Raw genomic sequence first — 21707 nt, forward strand, 5'->3', positions numbered from 1 at the left:
GTGTGTGTGACACAGCCTGCAGAGTATTTGTCCTGATATATCTAATCTCACAAGTGGCATGGCCACATTGGGGCCATGTGATATTGTCTTATGAGATGAATAAAGCTGTTAGTTCAGATATATGAAGGCACACCTTTTTGAAGTTTTCCTTTATTCACCATTTCTTTCAAAATATTAAGGTTTATTTACTTATTTTTTACATTACACAAACAGACACAGTAACAAAGTGAAAGAGCCAGCAGACAACTGTGACACAGTAGGTGCAAGACACTCCTGTTGACCGTGTTATACAAATAAGCAAAGAAAGTAATACAGTAAGCGAGCAGCTTGTAACTCAAGTCCTCATTTTGCTGTGAAAACTGCGTTATGTTGGTCAAGAGCATAACAGTAATAGCAAGGCTTGCAGGCAAACAATATAAACACAGATGGTCTTTTGTTATTGCCATTACACTGTGCAGTTACACTTAACATCATAATGAGGAGTTCATGCCAGAAAGTTGTCTATTTCAGCTTTAGGGATATAGGTAAATAAAGCTGCACCTTTTATACAGTGCTATTTGTTTGTAGTCAAAACAATAAGATGACAAATGCAAAATCTTTTTTTATATCCCAGGCAAAGCAGGCAGCTTTATGAGAAACTGTTAGCATTTTCAAATGCAGGGCAAACCTCAACACTTCTAGAGTGGGTAGTGTGTGATTTAATGGGCTGATGCTATCAATCTTGTGCCACGCGGGAGACGTGCAAAGCCTCTGCCAGCAACAGAAGACGGCAAGACACAAAGTGTCTGATTGTTTTGATCTGTGCCTCCCATGTGAATGATGCGACAGGCAGGAAGGCGCTAACGCCGTGGCACAGAGCTGCGTGGCTCACAAACCTTGCAGCAACACCTGTTTCTATAACACTGTGCACTCACGGCCTGTCATCAGTTTCACACTTGGAGCCCAGTGCAACTATAAAGTGGTTCCCACACTGCTGAAGAGACTACAAATGGAGCTATAAAAATATCCAATAATAATTTAGTTTCTATGAAGCACATCCTTATTGACCATCTTTAAACATAGTGCTTCACCCTACAACACTGGACAGTTTAGTTTATTTAATTGAATCTGCATAAGAAGCTGGATCTACTCTTGGACAGTGTCTCTCTGGCGCAGTATAGAATTTGTAAGAAAAGTGTAAATGAGAACCAGCCAAGATCAGAGAGGTCTAGAAGATTCTCATCACAACACAGTCAAGGACAAGGTGACATTTACAGGTTACTTATTTTTGTGTGATTTATAGATCAGAATGTAAATAGATTCATTTTACGATCACCTAAAAAAATGTACAGCTTAAATAGGTAATTGATTTTGGGGTTTTTTTAAGAGTTGCATAATACTTTTCAATCCTTCAGCGGATTCACAGGTAGTTACATTTTTTTATTCTTGGGAAAAAAAAAGGTGACACTTTCAGTTCATTATATATTTAAGTGCAGAGAAACAGATGATGTGCCCTGTTACTGAAAAGAGTGTTGAGGTGAAGCTTGCCTGTGGTGGATCGTTACCACAGCTGGGTCTTATATTACTGTTGTTTGCCACTGTTTCCCCTGCCTCACACTTTTTTACCTACTTGGTGCAGACTTGTTGTAAACAGGAAGTGATTTCGAAATTTTTCAACGTTGTGCACATGCTGGTTTGGGTCCGTTTCCACAGATTTAATGTAGGCCACAGCCCAGTGCGTAAAAAGGGTCACACATTTTTATTTATTTGGTTTACTGCTTTTCAAAGAGCGCCGTCTTTTTTTTTTTTGCATTATTACGTCAAGCGTTTTTGCAGTTTTGTGTATTAAGGTCTTCAGAGTGTAAATTAGAATTCAGTATTGAGACAGAAAGTATCATGTTTCCTTCCTGCCAGCTGTTACAAGAAACCTGTATGGAGCTAGACAGGCATTAGATGGGGAAAGGGGGACAAATTAAACCACTTAGAGGTCTAGTGCGTAACATTTACAGGTTTTATCGACCAAAAATGAATGGTAGATATATGCAGTGTACTGTATGTACTAAGTAAACAAACCTGTCAATCCATACAGTCACAGACTAACTCAGAAATGTCTTCTCCAGTCCACTTTTCATGTCACGTGAACATAGTGAGTGATTGAAACATGGTTTGTAACGTTTCTCCTGTTACCGAAGTTGTGGTGGACAGAATTTAGCCATGGTATGAATGAATGAATGAATGAATGAGTGAATGGCTGCAGGGATGTCAGTCTGACAGAAAAAGAATGGGCTGAAATGGCATCAATGCTTTTACAGTGGTTAAAACATAACTTATATAACTTATATGTATATATATATATATATATATATATATATATATATACATATATATATGTATGTGTATGTATATATACATATACATATATATAAATATAATATAGCCATATTTATATCACAAGGAAGGCACAAAGTTCTTGGTTGTTCCAGGAGAGACAGACGACATGTTCGGCAAACCTGGATAAAATGTCTAGCACAAACAAACATTCCTCACCTGGGGTGTTGAGGAGGCGGGACTTCCTGCAGTGATAGGACAGTTCCTGTTCGCAGTGCTGTGATTGGCTGATCATGGCCGACAGTTGTTCCTCAAGAGACGAGTAGTCAAAGTGAACCGCATGCTGGTTCACACCTGGAGAGGGTTGGACTCTGGTCAGCTCTGTGTTGTTGTGCTGGACCACCATCCATGTGTTCTCCTCTAGGGCGAATAGATAGATAGACAGAGATGCTATTAATTACAGTTAATTAACAGCTTCTTATACGTATGTATTTGTGTTAACTCTGACAAGAACAACATGTTATGCTTGGCTGTGACATGAGGGGATGTAAACTGCCTTTAAAGATTCAAAAGGTTTGAATCTGAATCCTAATTCTTGAGATTAATAATCATAATCTCAGCCTAAAAAAAACATCACATAAACACAAATTTAAACTCAATTTAGTTTAGTTATTTGCACCAACATAACCGGTGAAGACAATGTTGGTGCATTTCTTACATATATCATGTCCCAGGTGGAAAAGTAATAATCCCGGTTTATAATCCTGGGTCAAATGACTCTGCAATAGATGTGGATTTTTTTCAGCAACGTAAATTCACATGGCACAAATTTCACCACTATGTAGTTGTATAGAATCTGTATCCCTCTGCTCCTTCTTGGGTTACGTTATCACATGCACTGTTCTAAAATCATTCTGTTGCTAGCGACTTTAAAAGAGGGACTGAATGAAGTGAAAGATATTAAAGCATAATCACCGCCACATCATCGATACTGAATTGTACTCTTGTAGAAACGCTTAAAACCTGCATTTCTCTGGTTAACCGTATTACCTTTGTGTAAACAAGGAATTACAGTAAAATGATAACTATATGAATAAACCAGACTTGCATATGAGCGTGAACCTGACAGGAGAAAATAAAAGCATGAGTTTCATCGTAATTCATATTTATTTATAAGGATGGATGACCAAAAATAGTTGGATGAATGAATTGAGTGGATGATCACAATTCCATTATAACATGTTGAGTGACGATGAAAGGCTGAAGGTGTGCGTCACCTGTCATGTTGCAGTAGACCAGCTGAGGTTTGATTGGTCCGCTGCCGTCCACATCGATGTAAAAAAGCCCCGACGTGTTGCCGTTGTGCTTGTAGGCCTCGCAGGACTGTTCGTGCACAGCTGTGAGGAGAATAATGAGATCAGCTCCTGTGGAGGATTAAGGCTGCTGCTGCTACACTGCATGTGTCACCACTGAATCCTCACCGGAGTTTCCTTTCTTTCTTTCTTTCTTTCTTGTCTGTCCGTCCCACTGGACAGAACAGAAATGACTGAATGAACTCAGACCATAAACCCTCCATGACTTCTCTTTCTTCACAAATCCCTGTTTCCACTCGGGAGGTGTGTTCAAGGTCAGTCACTGATGACCCTTCTGTTCCACTGTGACAATTTATTTTGTGTGTGTGTGTGTGTGGCCCGAGCTCAGGACAGAAAGCTGCAAATTATATTAGTATTTTAAAGTCTTGACCAATCCTGCATACAGCTGTGTGAAAATATGCCACACAAATAACCTTGAAATCAGTTCCATGTTTACGGGGTAAAATGTGTTAATGAGTTTTAATAGGTCTTTAAATGTGGCAAATAAGATTTTATCTGAACTCAGGCAATCCGATCTTCCATCTGTTTGCCTCTGGCTTTAATTCATGCAGGAAGTATTCACTGTCTCCCTTCATTATCATGTTTCACACATGGCTCCCTTGTTTGCATTTCATCTGTCATCGCTCCCTGTTTCCCTGCCGTCTTGTTCATGTCGGGTGATAACGTGGCGGCATCTGCCCGACAGGAGACTTACAGCTGTGGCAGGTTGCTCCGCTGTAGCCGCTGTCAGAGCAGTTACAGTGGAAGACAGTCCACGATTGGCTGCAGTGGCCTCCATGTTCACACCGATTGGGAGAACACCTGGGAAAAAAAAATGTGTTTGGGTCAAGGAAAATGGTCGAAGAAGGCAGTCGTCACCAAATCCTCGGTTTTAGTCATTCCCAGCAGGAATATTGAAAATCTCTTTTCCTGCTATAGTTTAAAGAAGAGTCTCCATGGTTGTTTATAATAAAAATAACTCTGCAGGTCATCAAAATGTTCTTATTTGGACACAGAAAATGACCTCATCAAAGGGGAAACAGCCCAGAATCATCTTCCCATAGTGTGAAATACTATATTTTTCCACTTCCAGATACCTGTGACTAAATGTCCATAGATCCACTGTGATGTGTAGGTTGTAATGCAAATGTGTAAATGGTAAATTTAGCCATACTATTTACTAAATTGCACTTATTTCTCTCAAGCAAATTTCACGTTTTGTAAAAAGATACTTCATTAAATGTAAAACAAAAAATCTGATAAATTCTTGTTGTTTACAGGTTATTATTCCAAATTGTGCAGTATGTGGCACAAGTATGTCTGACGCCCCTGATTAAGAGCAATGGGGATTAGGTAACTTACACAGGGGTAACCCCGCCCTTGATCGGGTCGGGACTTGAACTAGCAACCCTTTGCTCACATGTTCCCTTTCTGCCCCATAAATGCACTTATTGATTTTCTTTCTGGTGTTTCAGAAAGTTCGTTTCTTTTTTCACATACAGTACATAGACATATTTACCTTGCAAATGATGCATTACATCTATTTTTTTTTTTATCTGTTTTTAATCCTTTTGCTGCCTGACTGTGTTTTTCTCCGAAGCTCTCGCTGTAGCTGTGTTTGGAAAAATTAAACCTCTATTCAGAGTAAATATTGCTGTTATTATTGTGACATTATTAATTATTTCAAGGTGGTAATAGCCTTTTAGTTGCAGCTATTGAAAGTTATATATTTGACGGCCAACATGTTTGTACTGTGGGAGTTTGGTTTAAAAAAAAATAAAATAAAAAATCTGCTATTATACTGAAATATGACATCAGAAGAATACCTTCCTACCCTTTCCCCAGAGAGATGAAAAGAATAATTTCATTACTTCACAGATTTCTCTCCTAACATTTTTCTTTCATATCACATAAAAGCTTTTTTTTCTTTTTTCTTTTGCCTGAATAGAAAGTATCCACTCACTTCTCCTCGGCAGCAGAGCTTCACTCCTGTCAGGCTGTTTGAAGAAGTTCTCTAAATGAACCCAGCTGCAATGAGATGACACTGAAGCCTCGGCGCGTATTTATAGATAAATATCCCACTGCTGCCGTGACCATCGTGACATTAATCATGTTTATAGGCGGAAGGAACGGGACGCGAGGGAAGCAAATGGGGGAACTGTATCTGGATTATAAAAAAACAACAACATATGAAGCAAACTATCCTTGTGTTGCATATAAACAGGCCAGGTTTTATATATGAGTGAATAGGCGATTTATGTGCAGCAGATACTGGATGTGAGGGTCAGAAGCAAAGTGGTGTCAGAAGATAAAATGAAAAAGGAATGGAGAAGATGCGTTCAAATCCACAACTGTCCATTTGTATGTTTTGGCACGCTCACACATTTTTGGGACTCTGATTTCTACTGTAGGCTTTTCTACGTGTTTTAGGAGAGCCAGTGATAGTGTTTTATTCTCGATAAAAAACAAATGGTTTAAGAGAGGCCACGCGGTTGGTGGAGTGGTTAGCACTCTTGCCCACTCAGAAGAAGCAGAATTTTCTGCATGGAGTCTGCATGTTCTCCCCGTGTGGGTTTGCTTCCCACAGTCCAAAGACATACAGCTTTGGGAATGAGGCAAATTGGATACTCTAAATTGACCGCAGGTGTGAGAGTGGATGGTTGTTGGTCTCTGTAATGGACTGGTGACTCGTCCAGGATTAAAAGTAAGCAGCTGCGCGTGCACTACCCAAACTTTACAAGTGAGATTGAGAGAGGCATCTGTGAAGGTACACATTCCTTGAGTTCAATCTAAATTTGTAACTGCTCTCTTTACTGCAGCCGAGTCACGGAACAAAAACAAAAAATACCCCTTCCTTTAGATCTCTCAAATAAGGAAAGAAAACAAAATAAAGTCATTGCCAAATGGATTTTGAAAGCGGACTTTCATTTTAATTTAAATGCTAACACACTGTAGCTTTAAAGGTGCAATGCTGGGAAAGTTCAGGTATGTGGTCTGCGTGTTCAGGTCATCCTGCCATCCATCTATGATAAATGGGAGGTAGATAATAGAAGACAGAAGATACATCATCTTGTTTGAGATGAATCAGGTGACTCCGGGAAAGGATTAGCACATAAATAGCACAAGAGAGGAGATAGCAGAATCTGAGCAATTGCGTTCTTAAGTGTACTCCTTTCTCTTACCCTTTAATCAAACTACATGTGAATACCACATAAAACCCAACTACACAGGCATCAGACGAACACACAACCTCTACACAAGGAGGCCTTTTGGGGTGTGTCTTCCATGAGGCGACAATACTAACAACTGCACCGCTGCGTCAGGCAGTCAAAACTGTTCATACAAGTCAGAGATGAATCCACAACTCTGTAAAAGGGAGATGGAGGAACAGACAGAAGACGATGAGTAATCGTGTTTTTATCCACACTGCTTTGACTCCATCTGTTGTAGGACCAGCTGTCACCTCCAAGGGGTTTGACACACACACACACACACACTATTTTACGTCACTGCTGTTTACAAAAAAAGGCGGTATGAGCCTGTGTATGTCGTGCTACTTGAATGCACACTTTGCTGATTATGTTTACTTGCCCAAAATGGTGAAAAGAAAAGAGGTGACTGTACAAAAAATTCAGCCTTCCTTTAATTAAGACTTTAAGAAAAGCCATGACTCAGCATCTGGCCAATCTGTTGTGATGTGGTTCTCCTTCATCACACCGACATACACTGGTGCTGATCTGAGAGAAACCTCAGAACTTTGACTCACTTCGAGTTCACATTGCAGCACTTCTTGGTCCGTAAGTTTGGTGTTCATGTATATGACACAAATACATGAATACAAATACCATATACCATCAATTGCTTGACCCTGCGTTACAAGGGGCAGGGGTTAAAATCTACCCCAACAAAATGGGACATGTTTTTGCCAGATTTTCAACATGCTGCAACAAAAAGCATCAACATTTTTTTTTTAGATAGTTTATTAATCCCTGCAGGGAAATTATTCTCTGCATTTTGACGCATCCTAGAATTATAAGCAGTGGGCTGTCACACTGAGCAGCGACAGGAGTTGGGTACCTTGCTGAGGGGTACCCCAGCCTTTTCGCCCTGTTGGGGACTTGAACCGGTGATCTTCCAGTTACAAGCCAAGCTCCCTTTCCACTTGGGCACAGTCTGCCCTCAATCATGGATTACTGGCATTATTATACTTGTGCCTGAAGCATAAAATGTCAATAGCAGAGAATACAGAATGTTTGACTGAAAATAGTCTAATTACATGAAGGTACAGTATGATATTAGTCTCATGTGTGCTGGATCAAGCCTCTATTTGGGGATCAGAAATCTATAGTTCGGAGAAGTTTTGGGGAAAACAATTGCCATCATGGTACGGTTCAGTTTGGTACAGTATGGTACAGTTTGGAAAGGGTTAGCCCTGGGTCTGTAGTACAGTACCTTAACTTGGTCGGTCGTACCGGTGTGACGACAATGAACAATGACAACAACGCTAGACATCCAGCAGCACTTTTTATCCCTGCTCAGTTTGTGGCTGTTTGTCTCAACAGGACACCAGACACTGGTCGCAAGGGAGTGACGTTTTTCTGTCGCCCAATCAGCTGACTGTCGTGGGTGGGGCCAGTCAAGCTCTAATTGGCTAATAAAATAATAAGAGTCGCGAAAACCAGGCGAGAAAGTAAACCAATCACCACCAGGATGGCCGAGAGGTTAAGGCGTTGGACTTAAGATCCAATGGGCAAATGCCCACGTGGGTTCGAACCCCACTCCTGGTATTGTGTTTAAGCAGCAAACACATGAAACATAAAAACAGGGTAAAGATCACAAACACTGGGTCATTGTCACAGGATTTGGCTTTAGTCAATGTTGCAATTATATCACAAATAAGACGCAAACACGATTCTGTTATAGCATCAAAGGAAGAAGGAAACCCCACTCCCGACAGTGGGTTTCTCTTAGAGACCTAACATTTGGTCTATTTAGCTGAATTTAATTAGTTATCAGGTGTAAAGTCATCGGGGGACAAGATAAGCTTGTTTTGTGTCTTTGCACAGAGACTGGGTCCATTATCTTGATGGTTTAGAGTCTTCATGTAATCAGGATGGCCGAGTGGTTAAGGCGTTGCACTCAAGATGCAACGGACATACAGTAAGTCCGCGTGGGTTCAAATCCCACTCCTGGTATTCACCTCTTTATTTCCCGGTGGATGTTGCACCTATATCTCTGCAGTACGGCACATTATGGACTCACACCTTTGCAACAGCAAACCCACCATATCAGAGGAAATAAAAAAAATGTCTGTGTGGACATTTAGACAGATTCCTTTATACACTGCCTGGCCTTTAGCTTTGATTTGACTCATTCGCTGTGGCATTGTTTCGATAAGCTTCTGAAATGTCACAAGATTTATTTCCGTCCAGTGTTGCATTAATTTTTCACCAAGATCTTGTATTGATGATGGGAGAGTCACAACACTGCGCACAGCCTTCTCCAGCACATCCCGAAGATTCTCAATGGGGTTAAGGTCTGGACTCTGTGGTGGTCAATCCATATGTGAAAATGATGTCTCGCGTTCCCTGAACCACTCTTTCACAATTTGAGGCTGATGAATCCTGGCATTGTCATCTTGGAATATGCCCGGGAAGAAAAAAATCCATTGATGGAATAATCTGGTCATATTCACAGTATATTCAGGTGGTCAGCTGAGCTCATAATGTTGCTGAACCAAGACCTGACCAAAAAAAACAACAACTTTGATTTATTGACCAAGTTGTTTGTGATGTGACTTTAAACTAGGCCTAAAGTAAATTAGAGTTGACTTGTTCATATCCAACAAACACGATGTGTGAAATTTAATTAAAAAAGTGGTAGTGAAATGTGGAGCCACAAGCCCTCGGTTGGTCCTCGGTTGAATGCTGCCCATCAAAAATATGACTATAAAACTGAAGTTTTACGACCTTCTTTAGAGGCCAAAGAAACTGACGGAGCAATAAAAAGAAACGGATTCAGAATAAATAAAACCAGAGTTAAATCTCCATCATTAACAGGAAGTGTAACATACTTTGTGAGTGAGGATAGCAGACTGCAGTGAGACATTACAAAATGAACAGGAACGTTGATTTATTACATACGAGGTAGAACATAAATCAATTTCAGTGGTTATTTCAAAGCCTTTGATATTCACTGAACACAAATTGTCCATTTTTAATAGAAATGCTGTGAGCACTTACTTTTAAGTTTGTTTTTTTTAAAGCTTGTTTGTGACTTTTGTTTAAGAAAAAGAAACATTACACTTTACCTCCACAGATGTGTCTCATATAGAACTGTAAAAAGAACAGAAAACGATTTCAGCTCTTGGTCTTTTAAGCCTCTTTTCTCAGAGGTTAAGGTGTTGGACTTAAGACCCAACGGGCAAATGTCCCCTCTGGTATTGTGTGTAACACAATAGGCTGAACGAGACTTAAAGGTGTAATCAGTCCCTGAGTCCTAGGAGATTGTCAGTAATGTAAATATGACAATCAGGTTACCATGCTCATTCATTCTTTCTTCTACTTTCCACTTGATTTATAACATCAGTAAACACTTTTTCTCAGGAGTTCATGATCTCAGTTGTTTCAAGTCGTCTTACATAGCACATGATGAATCTTTCGTAAATAGTATTCCGACTTATAGGAAAATAAGACTGTAGAGCACGGCAGTGATTGACAGCTGGTACAATCTGATAGGAGCCTGGTTGCATGTGGCGTCAATTAGCTCAAATTGCAAATCACAAAGTGGGAGTGTGTTTTGCAAGTAGAAGGCTATATCCATATTTATTCTAAGTGTTTGATTATGTCACCATTATGGTGACATACTGTCTTAAATAAAACTGTCACTAAATACCCATTGAAGGCACCTAATATGTACATTTATTACATTTGTTTAAGGGGATAAAAAAAAGAAGGGCATGTTACTCTACTTACAATGGGAAATGAGTCAATGGCCTTTTTACATCGGGTTAACCTGTATTCATAATATGTATAAACCTGATCATTTTGGCGTAAAAAAGTATTTGAACTGATGCTAGTTGTGATAAACTGTATATTGTAACATGGAAACAAAATCCTTGTGGTGCTTGTGCATAAAAAAGGAAAACCAATGATTCAAAAGCTGCAAAAGCTGTGAAAATAAGCTTTAACATCAATTTTAAAATAAAGTTTCATTGTCACATTATAGTGAATCATTTAAAAGACATGTCTGTACGATTGTGGATATATCAGCAGGGACATGTCAGAGTGTGATAAAATGGTGGTTACATTTCGGTGATTCTGACCTGTCAATGATGCCACACATGTCGATCTGCAGGTAGCTGTAGTTTCCCAGCAGCCTTTGCTGGACCAGGATCAAGTCCACTGGCTGGTCGTCCACAGTGAGGAGACGCATGCAGCCTTGGAAGGTGTCAAAGGGGTTTCTACATTCCTGATTGTAGTGTTCAGCGGGACAACCTAGACGAGCAAGGTGGTGGAGAAGTTAGATGAGAGATCAAAAGTCACAGTGATCCAATCAAAAAAGAAGGAACAGATGCAGGGAGAAGCCAAGAATGAAGTACACAAACAGGTCAACAGTTTTCGAGTTTTACCATTTGGGTAATAAAATAATTCATAGAAATTGCATCAGAAATAAGACAGTAGAACTGTAACACTACCTTTTTCTAACAAAATGATTACCATACTATTACCATGTGGTTTCTGTACTGTAATGAAAGCAATCTATAGCTGCTTAAGTCTATGATATCCTCAGAATATGTTGGGATTCACCCTTATTTCTTAACTCTTGCACCAAAGTCTATGCTGTCTCATTTGGTAGTTTGGTAAGATTGTGTCACTAAGGTAGTTTCTTATGCAAGATTTGAAATGTCACAAATGTCACAAAATTTGAGGCAGCAGTGGATCAACTTTGGATGTTTATACAGTATACTGTATTTTTACTGATATTTGTATAAAACATTTTCCACTCTTACCCCCAAAAAAGAGCTGATGTCTTATGGCGACAGGAAACGAGGGGCTGGAGTGAGCGACACCTCCCCCTCCTTCATCGACAGCGATAGCCACGCGTCCTCGTCCAGAGGTGAAATCCACTGAATGCCACTGACCGTCGTTCAGAGCTGAACCTGAAGACCGGACGTCGAGCATGAAAAAAAAGCACTAGTGATTACGACACATATTTGTTCAAAACAACGTGATAGTACGCTAAACATTTCCAAAGGATGGAATGACAACGTAACCATCACTACCCAATACTACAGGCTAAAGGGGTGTGGTTGTGAATCTGACAACAATCAAACGCGTGACAGTGGAGGAGTTTGTAACAATGTACAGACAAATGCAGCCTTTTGGTGTTAAGTGTCTTATCAACTTGCAAAGGATCTTTAAAAAATAAATAAATCCCACTGCGGTTGAGCTGCTTTTGACTTTACTGTAGTAGTGATCCATTCTGACCGAATATACAGAGTACAAAGAAAAGGCTCCGTCCATTCATCTAAGAAGCATAAATGAGCCTTTACTGTTCTCATGTGGTGATATGATACAACCTTGTCCAAGGTTGTCGTGAATAAAGCACTTGAAGGGTTTTCAACTGCGATGTAACAAAGTCTCTGCAAGGATGGAGAACTAATGCATGTTCGATGTAAAAGAAACACATTCAAGGATCTTCTCAAGGTTTTGTAGGTTTCAGTTAGTGGCAACAAGTTGATGCTCTTATTGTTATTGCCCATGTTTGTAAAAGAATCAGTGTAACATGATTTGTATGCTGTCCCTCATTTGAAAACAAGCAATACTGTCGAACCTGACTGAGGGAGCATTTGTGTTTATACAGCAGTAGAGCAAGACGGGTTTATTCTGTCAAACAGTAAAATAAGCGGCAGAATTAAACTCTGAAACTTCTTGACTTGGCTGTCTCGCTTTACGAGCACAACGTTGCTTCCTGTGTGCAGTGGGGGAATGTTGCCGCGTGACATCTAAACACTGCAAAACTGAGAACTAAAGAGGGTTGTATGGAGCGGAGCGGATGAATCAGCATTGTGTGAATTCACATTCACAGATTGAGTTTTTTTTAGGTGGTTAGACTGACCTGCACTCAGCTCCAGCACGGCCCTGCCAGTCTTATGAATCTGTAGCCGCAGTCTAGACTCACTCAGGTACAACCAGACTACGCCGCCCTCGTTAGGAATGGCAAAGGTGACCAGAAGCCCCGCGTTGTTCCACGTCCTGAACTGAAACCCCACGGACACGCCCTCTGAGTCGGATGTTGCTACCACCGGCAACTGGAGAAAGCTCTGGGGGCCGGGAAACGTTGCGGCGACGGAAACTGGCTCAGCACAAGAAAAGGTCACATTGCCCTGAGACGGAGAGAGAAGTCGAGTGGAGTGAAAGTAAAAATGATTACCATTGTGTTAAAAAGTGACATAGCACATGAATATTAATCAGTTGTGGAGGACATTGCTCATGTGGCCTCATGTCATCATGATCTCATCAGCAAGTCTCCTCGAGAACAACCATGAAACCATCAAACTGAAGAGACCAGTGTCACAATCTCAGCGGCATGGAGTGTTGGATATGTATGTGAACATTTCTATACAGACATTTCCTTTGCGGTCCATTATTTTGAGTGGTGGTAATGACACTGGGTCCATTGCTAAAGCTGCAGCAGTAATATATTACAATGCTCAGTCTCAGCTGGGAATATCAGCCTGCTATCTTTATAATGCTCTGGAAACACAGATGACATCTAAAAGCCCTTTGTAGAGCTGTTAAAGTGATAGATGAAAGTGCACAGGAGGATGCAGCAGTGCTGGAATATATGAGGGGAAAAGTGAACAAAACCTCCAAAAACCATTCACTTCCACTCATGCAATCCCAAAATCCTCCACTCAGACATATGCCATTGAAAGCTCCACTTCTTTTTTGTTACCATGCCTTTATGAAAGGCCAAAAGCGGTCTCTCTATTAAAAAGGACAATAACTGTGTTAATACTCAACGACGCTAAGAGCTACAGTGCTCTTTTAAAACAGCCTCTATTAAAACTGCCATCCATGCATGCAAATCACCCAGAGTTCTTGCTTCCTTGTGCTGTGGTCCTTAAATATAACAAGTGACCGTTTATCAGAAATGGTTCAGAGCTGCTCTCCACTGAGCTCGCTCCACTTGTCCTCTTATAGAAACCGTTCTAATGATAAATATAAGAAAGCATGACTGAAAGTCTAATAATCGGCAACTTTCCTCAGGTTTCTCATCACTCACTGTCCTCGTTAAGTGCTTGTTATCATCATTAACTAGGCCAAGGGCTAATTAGCAGATGACGACACATGATTACCGATGGTTTCCGAAAAGTATCAACCATAGCTTGTAAATAAATAATGAAAGTGAAGCCAATACCAGTGCCTGAACCCTGTAGTCTTTTGAATGGGGGACGACTCTTCTAGTACGTATCTTCTTTCTATTCTATTCTATTCTATGATAAACCAAATGATGTTCCTAAATAAACAATGAAGTGCAGTATGTATTCTTTCAAATACAGTTCCTTCTGCTGGCCTAAATACTCTTAGTTGTGACTATTAAATGGCGATTTGCAAACAATGGGAGACTGCAGCAGCTTCAGTTACTGTGTGTCATGATGTTTCTTGTGAAGAAAGTCACAAAAGAGAGAAAAAACAAAACATAAGCAGTATGTCTTATTTACTGTGGGTGGCAGCTCCAGCTCCTAATGCCCAATTCTCGCTCAGGAGCTTGATGTCAAATTTGCTTTTTTCGCTGAATGACTACTTTGTCATCATCATCACCATATTGAAGAAGTTGAAAACAACAGGCAGGCAAATATTTATCTTTACTGTTTATCTCTCAACAGATCTATACGGTTTATGAATATCTATTGTTATTGAGGCCCAAACAAAGTTAAATATTGGCGTTGATATTGACGAGCCTTCATGATGAGAAAGTCGACATGTATGAGAGAGAACACTATAAATCCCTTCTGTGTACTGAGAGGAGTATGGGTAGCAGCAGTGCTTCTACCCAAATATGTGTGAGGGCGAATTAAAGGGGACTCACACATGGAGGCGTCAACTGAAATGCTTCTCAATCACTTTGAAAAGACGTTGCCAAATTGAATTTTGGCTCCATTGCTTTGCTTTGCCCATGTTGTGTGCAGCAGAAATTGAGAAATGTTCAGTTTCCTAAGCGACAGTGTGAGCACCAGCCAATCAAGACAGGTCATAGAGATATTCCAACACAGACACGAGCCAGTCAAATCACGTCAAAACACTAAATACAAAAATGTTCAAAAGGAGCCTTTGCACAAGGCCATTCACTCCCATTTTTGTTAGACAAAGTGCAGCCAACAATAGCAACATTAGCAGTAGGCCATGACAGATACAGCTCTGCTAACCTCTGATAGCCTCCTCCAGCATAAAGTGTCAGGCCCACATCATCAGCCTGTATCATTAACAACATGAACAACTGAATTTGAATATTTCCTCTCGATTTCACTCAAGTTTGGTTTCTACTAATTCCAGAACAAAACATATGGGTTAACGGGTTTATCAGAGCTTTATGTTACTTGTTAGTTTGTTGCAGCTGAATACTGCTAAATGAAAATTATAGTCAACATAAGAGGTTGTGCCGCAACTTTAAATTACTTTACAGTATTTACTGTAACAGGCATGCTACAAAATTGGTCTTCACAGTTGAAAGTTCTTACCAAGAGAGTAACTTGTTGGTTCTTGTGTTTAGCTCGCTCTATCAAGTTCAGGCCGTTGTACAGCAGGTTTTCCAGGCAGCCGTGGAAGTTCCTCTTGGAGTCGAGCAGTCTCAGAGGGTTGAGACTCAGGGATGCCCCCACACTCAGCTGTGTTGGGATGAAAAGTTTAATAATGCAGCAAAAATGAAATATATTTGCAGTGTAAATGTGCCTACGTGTGTGTCTGTGTTCCACCCCACCTGTTCTATGTCCCAGTGACTGAAAATTGCAGGGATTTGAATTGTCTCACTGTGTTTGTCCACAGTGAGGTTGAGGTGGGAACTCTGCCGCTCCACTGCGACATGATGCCAGTGACGATCATCTAACAGGCTGCCAAGGGAAGCAAGACACTGGGGTTCAGAGGACAAAGCCCCACCTAGAAGAGAGGAGGGGTGGAGTAGATAAGTGGTAGTGGAGGAGTTAATGAGCGAGAAGATGTGAAAGCAGATGGATGAGAATTTGAATTGGAAACACATGAAGATGTTGAAGATCCCAGAGATGGCCCCAGGAGAAAATAAGTGACAAAAAAAGTTGGAACTCAAGGGGTAGTGTAGAGGAGGCAGGAGGACGAATAAGAAGAAAGACAGGAAGGTGGATAAGAAACGAGGAAGATGGGTGAATATCAGAAGAACAGGTGGTGAGAAGGGAGGACGTTTATTAAAAACTAATCACACATCCAAAAATGGACAGCATCAGTCACCACTGAGTCTGAGCTTCATAAAGTTTGACACAATTTCATACTGGGTGATACTAGATAACAAGTGTTCACTACGAATCAAAGATGATTAGAAGTTGGAGGTAAGAACATTAAAATAAATGTCAACGTGACCTCACAAAACAGTTTTTTTTGCCTCGTAATGAGAATTCATCAGAATCCCACAAAGGAATCCCTACATATTTGGTACAAATGTTCACTGGACTCGAGGCAGAACTGCTACAGTAGATTTTTAGAACACAGTACACTGAACCTGCTGCTTAAGGAGTTGGGAATCAGGGGCCCAAGCCCAACAGTGAACCATCAAGGACCTCTCCAGTGCTGCTGAGCAGCCAAGTCAGTGGCTCTGGATCAAGAGGAAAGACCACTCATGGGCAGTCAAACAGCAGGGGTTGAATGGGTGGAAGCCAAGGGGAGGTACACCTGGGACACCAGATGAACCCTCTGGAGGTGTCTTGGGCCTGTCATCAAAACACCAGGGAAGGAGGTGCCCACCTGATGACCCAGATGAACCCACACCCCCACGAACATTCATTGATTAGAAGTTGTTGGATGATGCCATCATCATTGCCACTCACAACAAGCACTCAAGGATATACAAGCACCAAAGGATTGTATCCTCTAGTCCTACACAACCTGAATTTGTAGCCCAATAAACCTGATACCCAACACTGAGACAGCTGTCACTGCAGCATTAAAAAACATACACTAGACACAATTCCTTCAATGTCTTCACTAGTGTTGTAGTACTTGAGATCGGTCTCGGTCTCGACCCCTCAAAGTCTAGGTCTTGTCTCGGTCTCGACCCCTCAAAGTCTAGGTCTTGTCTCGGTCTCGACCCCTCTAAGTCTTGGTCTTGTCTTGGTCTCGATACACTGTGGTCTTGGTCTCGACTTGGTCTCGGTTTAGGTGGTCTTGACTACAACTCTAGTCTTCACTACACTTACCAAATTAGATTGGCAACTTGACTGGTTAGCATCATGAGACAATGATTGTAGCAGTCTATATAACCTTTATTTGCTAGGGCAAACTGAAGCTTAGTTTATATATATACGTACAGCACAAACCATAAATGCTCCTGTGGAGTTAATGGTTGGTGCAGAACATGCAACAATATGCTCCAAACCACTAAGCAGTGTACAAAGGAAACATAATAAACAGGAATTCAATGAGACATCTGTTGGTGCATAGTGGCTACATTAGAATAGATAGAATCACTTTTTTTTTTTTCAAACACTGTAACCATCTTGTGTTTACACATTTAAATTTAATTTCATAACTCACACACTCTCACACCATTGAATACAGCTTAAATTTGACTTCTTCCCTGTGCTGCATAAAAGCTCATCTATGTTTACTACTCCGGCTGCAACAATTCATTGATTAATGGTTTAATAATCACTTATTTAATTATTGTGAGTGAGTTAAGCTTCTTAGATGTGAAAATGTTCTGGTTCCCAGAGAGGAGCGCAGTTATGTCATCCTCTTGGCTCATTAGGAAAATTCCGGGTATCTGCATTTCACTGAGAACCAAAGACAAATAAGAGATAAACTCTAATCTGAAAATACAGACCAAACACAGCTAGAAATTATTAATGATGGATGAACACCAGAAAGTCCAACTATGTGGATCCAATCCCCCAAAGTACTTGGAAAAGAAACTTTTCTGTTGCGAGAGAAAGAAATGTTTTTTTTTTAAAAAGAAGAGCTGAATGCTGTTAGTCATTAAAAATGTATTGAGTATTCTTTGGGGAGAGACAATCCCAGCTTCAAAGACACAAACAGAGACAGTTTGGAGGGTGATGGACAAATGTATCTTTGATATTTCTGCAAAGTTTGTGAGATAATATTGAGTATTTCATGGTGACATGACGGGAATAAAGAATCCGTCCACAAACACACACAGAGTTGAGATGTGGACTTCATGATGCAGAGGAAGTCTCTTCATTCACTGCAATGACTTATTTGATTAGTCTGAGTGACTGGAATGAGATGGTCCAATCAATATGAGAAGAAGGATGGTGAGACTTAAAAACACATATTATCACTTGAGCGACATTGATTAATGGAACTATTATTATGTTGATGGAGTGCAGAAGAGAGGGGGAGGACTTCATGAGTGAGTGTTTCATTGGATGGATGATTTCATTACAGGCTGCCTGGAAAGAGAGAGCAGGGATCAATATGGAGGTCTGAGGGTAAACAAATAGAAAATATCTTTATTGATATTAATCTATAGAACCATCACTGCGTCTCTCTTTGTCTTCCACTGTCTATTTCCTCTCTTCTTGGCAACAGAGTCATTTTTCACTCTGCTATAGCATCACATTGTTAGGACTTTCCGGACTTTCAAGTGTTCCAGAACTTTGAGCTGTTGGAAATGATTAGAAGAATAAAAAGCTGCCCTGGAAGTTGGAAGTTGAGACTTGGAATGGCATCACACCTAAGTTAAGTGCAGAACTTCAACTTCAGTCAGACAATCAACCACTGAGGTTGATGTTAGCATTACAGCTAGGTCTGAGCGGTCATCTTGAGTTTGGAAGAGTAGACAACTTGGAATTACAACACAGAGTTTTCCAAAAACCTTCTATTTGTAACAAGGAACAAGGGTTAGAGTACAAGGCTCAGTAGTGCCCCCAAAGGTGAAAGTCAAGGGCATAGCGTCACCTGGTGGCTTCGAGGGCCCACACAATGCTGCTTGTACCCGCATGAAATAATGGATGTACAGATAAATAAATGTATCTTGTGTTCCCATGAGCAAGACACAAACGTCTTGGAAGAGCTGTTAGTACATCTTTAGTGTACTTACCTTTATAATCCTAACATTATAATTTTATCCTTCACCGTTTAATTAGCTCTCACAATAAGAGCGTCTTTATCATGACAAATGCTTGATAAGCAGCATGGTTAGTATTGTCATTTTAAATGAATCACTGCACTTGATGTTCAGCTGTCATTTGTGCCTTTATTATTAAAACGTGCCTATTATTTTTTGAGAGACAAGTCACTCAAGTTCAACTGCACATTTGATATTTCCTTATTGCTATTGTTGCTGGGTGCTATGCTAACTAGCCTGTTTCACAGAACACAGAAGTGGTTTATATATAAAATAACTTAGAAACAGGGACGGACGAAACAGTCACCGCTACAGGCCAAGACTGTCAAAGATGTGGTTGGCTGAGTGATCTTGGAAATGTAATGAAAAAGAAGTCGTGATGTAAGAAAATTATTTACCAAAGGCGGAGAGTGTGTTGTGTGAAATTCCAACAAATTCAACTTAACATTATACAACCTAGTTAAAGACTTTGTCCTGGTGTTTACGTCACTGATTTCTGGGACATATTGCAGCGCTGTTACTCAGAGTTGCCTCATAAAGCAAACTGTCTCTGCTCTGGAGGAGGGAGGATTGGGAGGGTTGGGAGATTTGAGGTTAGACCTGGATGTGTTCGTGTTAACAGAGCAGAGCGGAGCATGAGTGAGCTCAGGGTCAGCGCACACAGGGAAGATGACCTCAATTGCGGAAGCTGTAACCTACAAATGCATGTAGAGAGAGAACGAGGGAATAAAGAAGAAAATGTGAGACATAAAGATGAAGGACGCTGAAGTTAAAAAACAGAAAAGGGCTTATGTGTCTGCATATCAGAAGGACAGACATAAATAACAATGAAGAGGAAAACAGAAGGAGGTGGGAAAGGAATTTTAAAAGGATCTTCTGTGCGTGTATGAATAAAGAAATGAAGACAGTTCAGAAACAAAAAGAACAATTCTCGTTTCTGATGTCTGAGAAACGAAGACTGGAGAACTTTGCAGACAAACAACTTTTAGATTAGATTAGCAATTAGAACACAAACGGCACAAAAAAACTGAAGCGAGAATGAGATGTGGATGTAAACAAACTGAGAAACAGAGATAGAAACAGATGAGACTGAAAGAGAGGACTGATGTGTCGGCTCCCAGTCCTCCCAGTTCTCATTTTAATGGATAGTTTTAATTTCCTCTCCATGACTCCAGTCTGTCATTTTGATGATGGACAGTGATTTTCAAGTTAATACAGAATTTATGGTGGAGCTGTCTTTCTGTTTAAAAAGAGTTTAGGTGATAGAGTTTTTTTTTTTTACAGTGTTGACTTTATCAAGGGGTTGAAATTATTTTTAAACTGTGTTACATGTCCTCACTGATTAAAGGGGTAGTTCAGGTTTTTTGGGGTGTGTTTGGATGTACTTACACAGTGGCCACGCCCCCCTGAGCTAAAGGCTAACTCTCACTGAAATGTTGCTGCAACCAAAGACACAAGGAAAAGAAGATTTTTCTTTTTTAATCTAAATGATTGGATGTGTACAGTACCACCTTGTCTGAGGAGCAACCGGAGTCTCCCTCTCTCTAACTCCAGACTGATGCCGAGTCCTCCCTCTCCTGCAGCGTGCAGCAGTGTCCCAGAATTCCTCAGGGTTTTGAACTTCAGAGATACGACATCTCTGGACGCCTGCCTCAGCCCGGGACTCGCCCTGTACACCAGACTGCTGCTTCTTCCGTCGAAACTCACCACATCAGAGGCTGTACAAATTAAAAAAAGGGAATAAATAAACACAGACGCACAAGTCAGGAGATACTGATTAGATCATAGTGAGACATCAGAACCACAACATCAACCAAAACTAGCTTGGAATGACTCAATACTACTTTTCAATGTCCGACATGGATGAATCAATCAATATCAGTCCAATACAGTAGTTTTAAATACATGCCACCAAGACATAATGAGCCATGAGGCAAATTCCTCAGCTGGTGCAAAGTGTGGCACATAAGCGTAATGTACAGCAGCTTCTACAAAGCTTCCCAAGTCGCAAATCGGTTTGATGCAATCCAAAAATCCTATAAATATCGCGCACACCTCACTATGCACAGATGGTAAAAATGTAAATAAAAATCAGCAAAAACATTTTAGCTGAGTATGTCTTTTCGCAAATGTGCTGCTAACAGCTTCATGGTTCATAAATGGTCTAAAATGATTGTATCGGAATAATATCGGTATCAGTACATCCTGAGTTTTCAATATCGGTATCGGATACAGAAAAGTGGTAAAGGGACATCCCTAGTTGCTGCCAGGTTGCTGATTGGTTTATACCCTCAACGTTGTCAACTGTGGGTAATTCCCTGGGGCAACATTGTCTGCAATGATGGGGTCTGAGAGAAAAGTGGTCAAGATTGGATCAGACCTCTGAAATGGTCTGAAAGCCCTCACTGACTGACCGTGAACACACCTCAACATTTGGAGTGAGTCAAGTCATTTAATACATAGATAATGTCACATGTCTTTTCTTAATGGCCAGACAGCGTGATGGTTGTTTTGTGCCGACACGCCGCTGCTCCTTTTTGCATTTTGCACTTTTGCTGTAATAAAAGTCCTGAGGTAAAAAAACATGCTTTGTGAAATGTCACAATAACCTTGCGAGTGAACAGATTTGAGGAAAGTGCTGGTCGGCGTTTCCGAGATATCGCATTTTCTGATATTCACAAGAGTGGGACAGACAGAAGGAGCAACAACACG

At 40.6% G+C, this 21707-nt stretch overlaps 1 protein-coding gene and 2 non-coding genes across 3 annotated transcripts in view; 2 read left to right on the forward strand and 1 right to left on the reverse strand.

The window, feature by feature from the left end:
• Positions 1–715: 715 nt before the first annotated feature.
• Positions 716–21707, reverse strand: part of LOC122765052 (contactin-associated protein-like 4) — a 58028-nt gene continuing 37036 nt past the window's right edge. The window contains exons 5-14 of the mRNA XM_044019117.1: positions 20504–20713; positions 15645–15820; positions 15406–15552; positions 12780–13047; positions 11671–11820; positions 10984–11155; positions 4375–4481; positions 3585–3704; positions 2527–2727; positions 716–750 (exon numbers count right to left, since the gene is read on the reverse strand). Coding sequence (XP_043875052.1) covers positions 716–750; positions 2527–2727; positions 3585–3704; positions 4375–4481; positions 10984–11155; positions 11671–11820; positions 12780–13047; positions 15406–15552; positions 15645–15820; positions 20504–20713 — 1586 coding nt within the window. The remainder of the gene's footprint in view (positions 751–2526; positions 2728–3584; positions 3705–4374; positions 4482–10983; positions 11156–11670; positions 11821–12779; positions 13048–15405; positions 15553–15644; positions 15821–20503; positions 20714–21707) is intronic.
• On the forward strand, positions 8364–8446 carry trnal-uaa. Its single transcript has one exon. It is a non-coding gene; the product is annotated as a tRNA-Leu (tRNA).
• On the forward strand, positions 8767–8854 carry trnal-caa. Its single transcript has one exon. It is a non-coding gene; the product is annotated as a tRNA-Leu (tRNA).

Source organism: Solea senegalensis, linkage group LG2 (genome assembly GCF_019176455.1).
Source record: "Solea senegalensis isolate Sse05_10M linkage group LG2, IFAPA_SoseM_1, whole genome shotgun sequence".
NCBI lineage: Eukaryota > Metazoa > Chordata > Actinopteri > Pleuronectiformes > Soleidae > Solea > Solea senegalensis.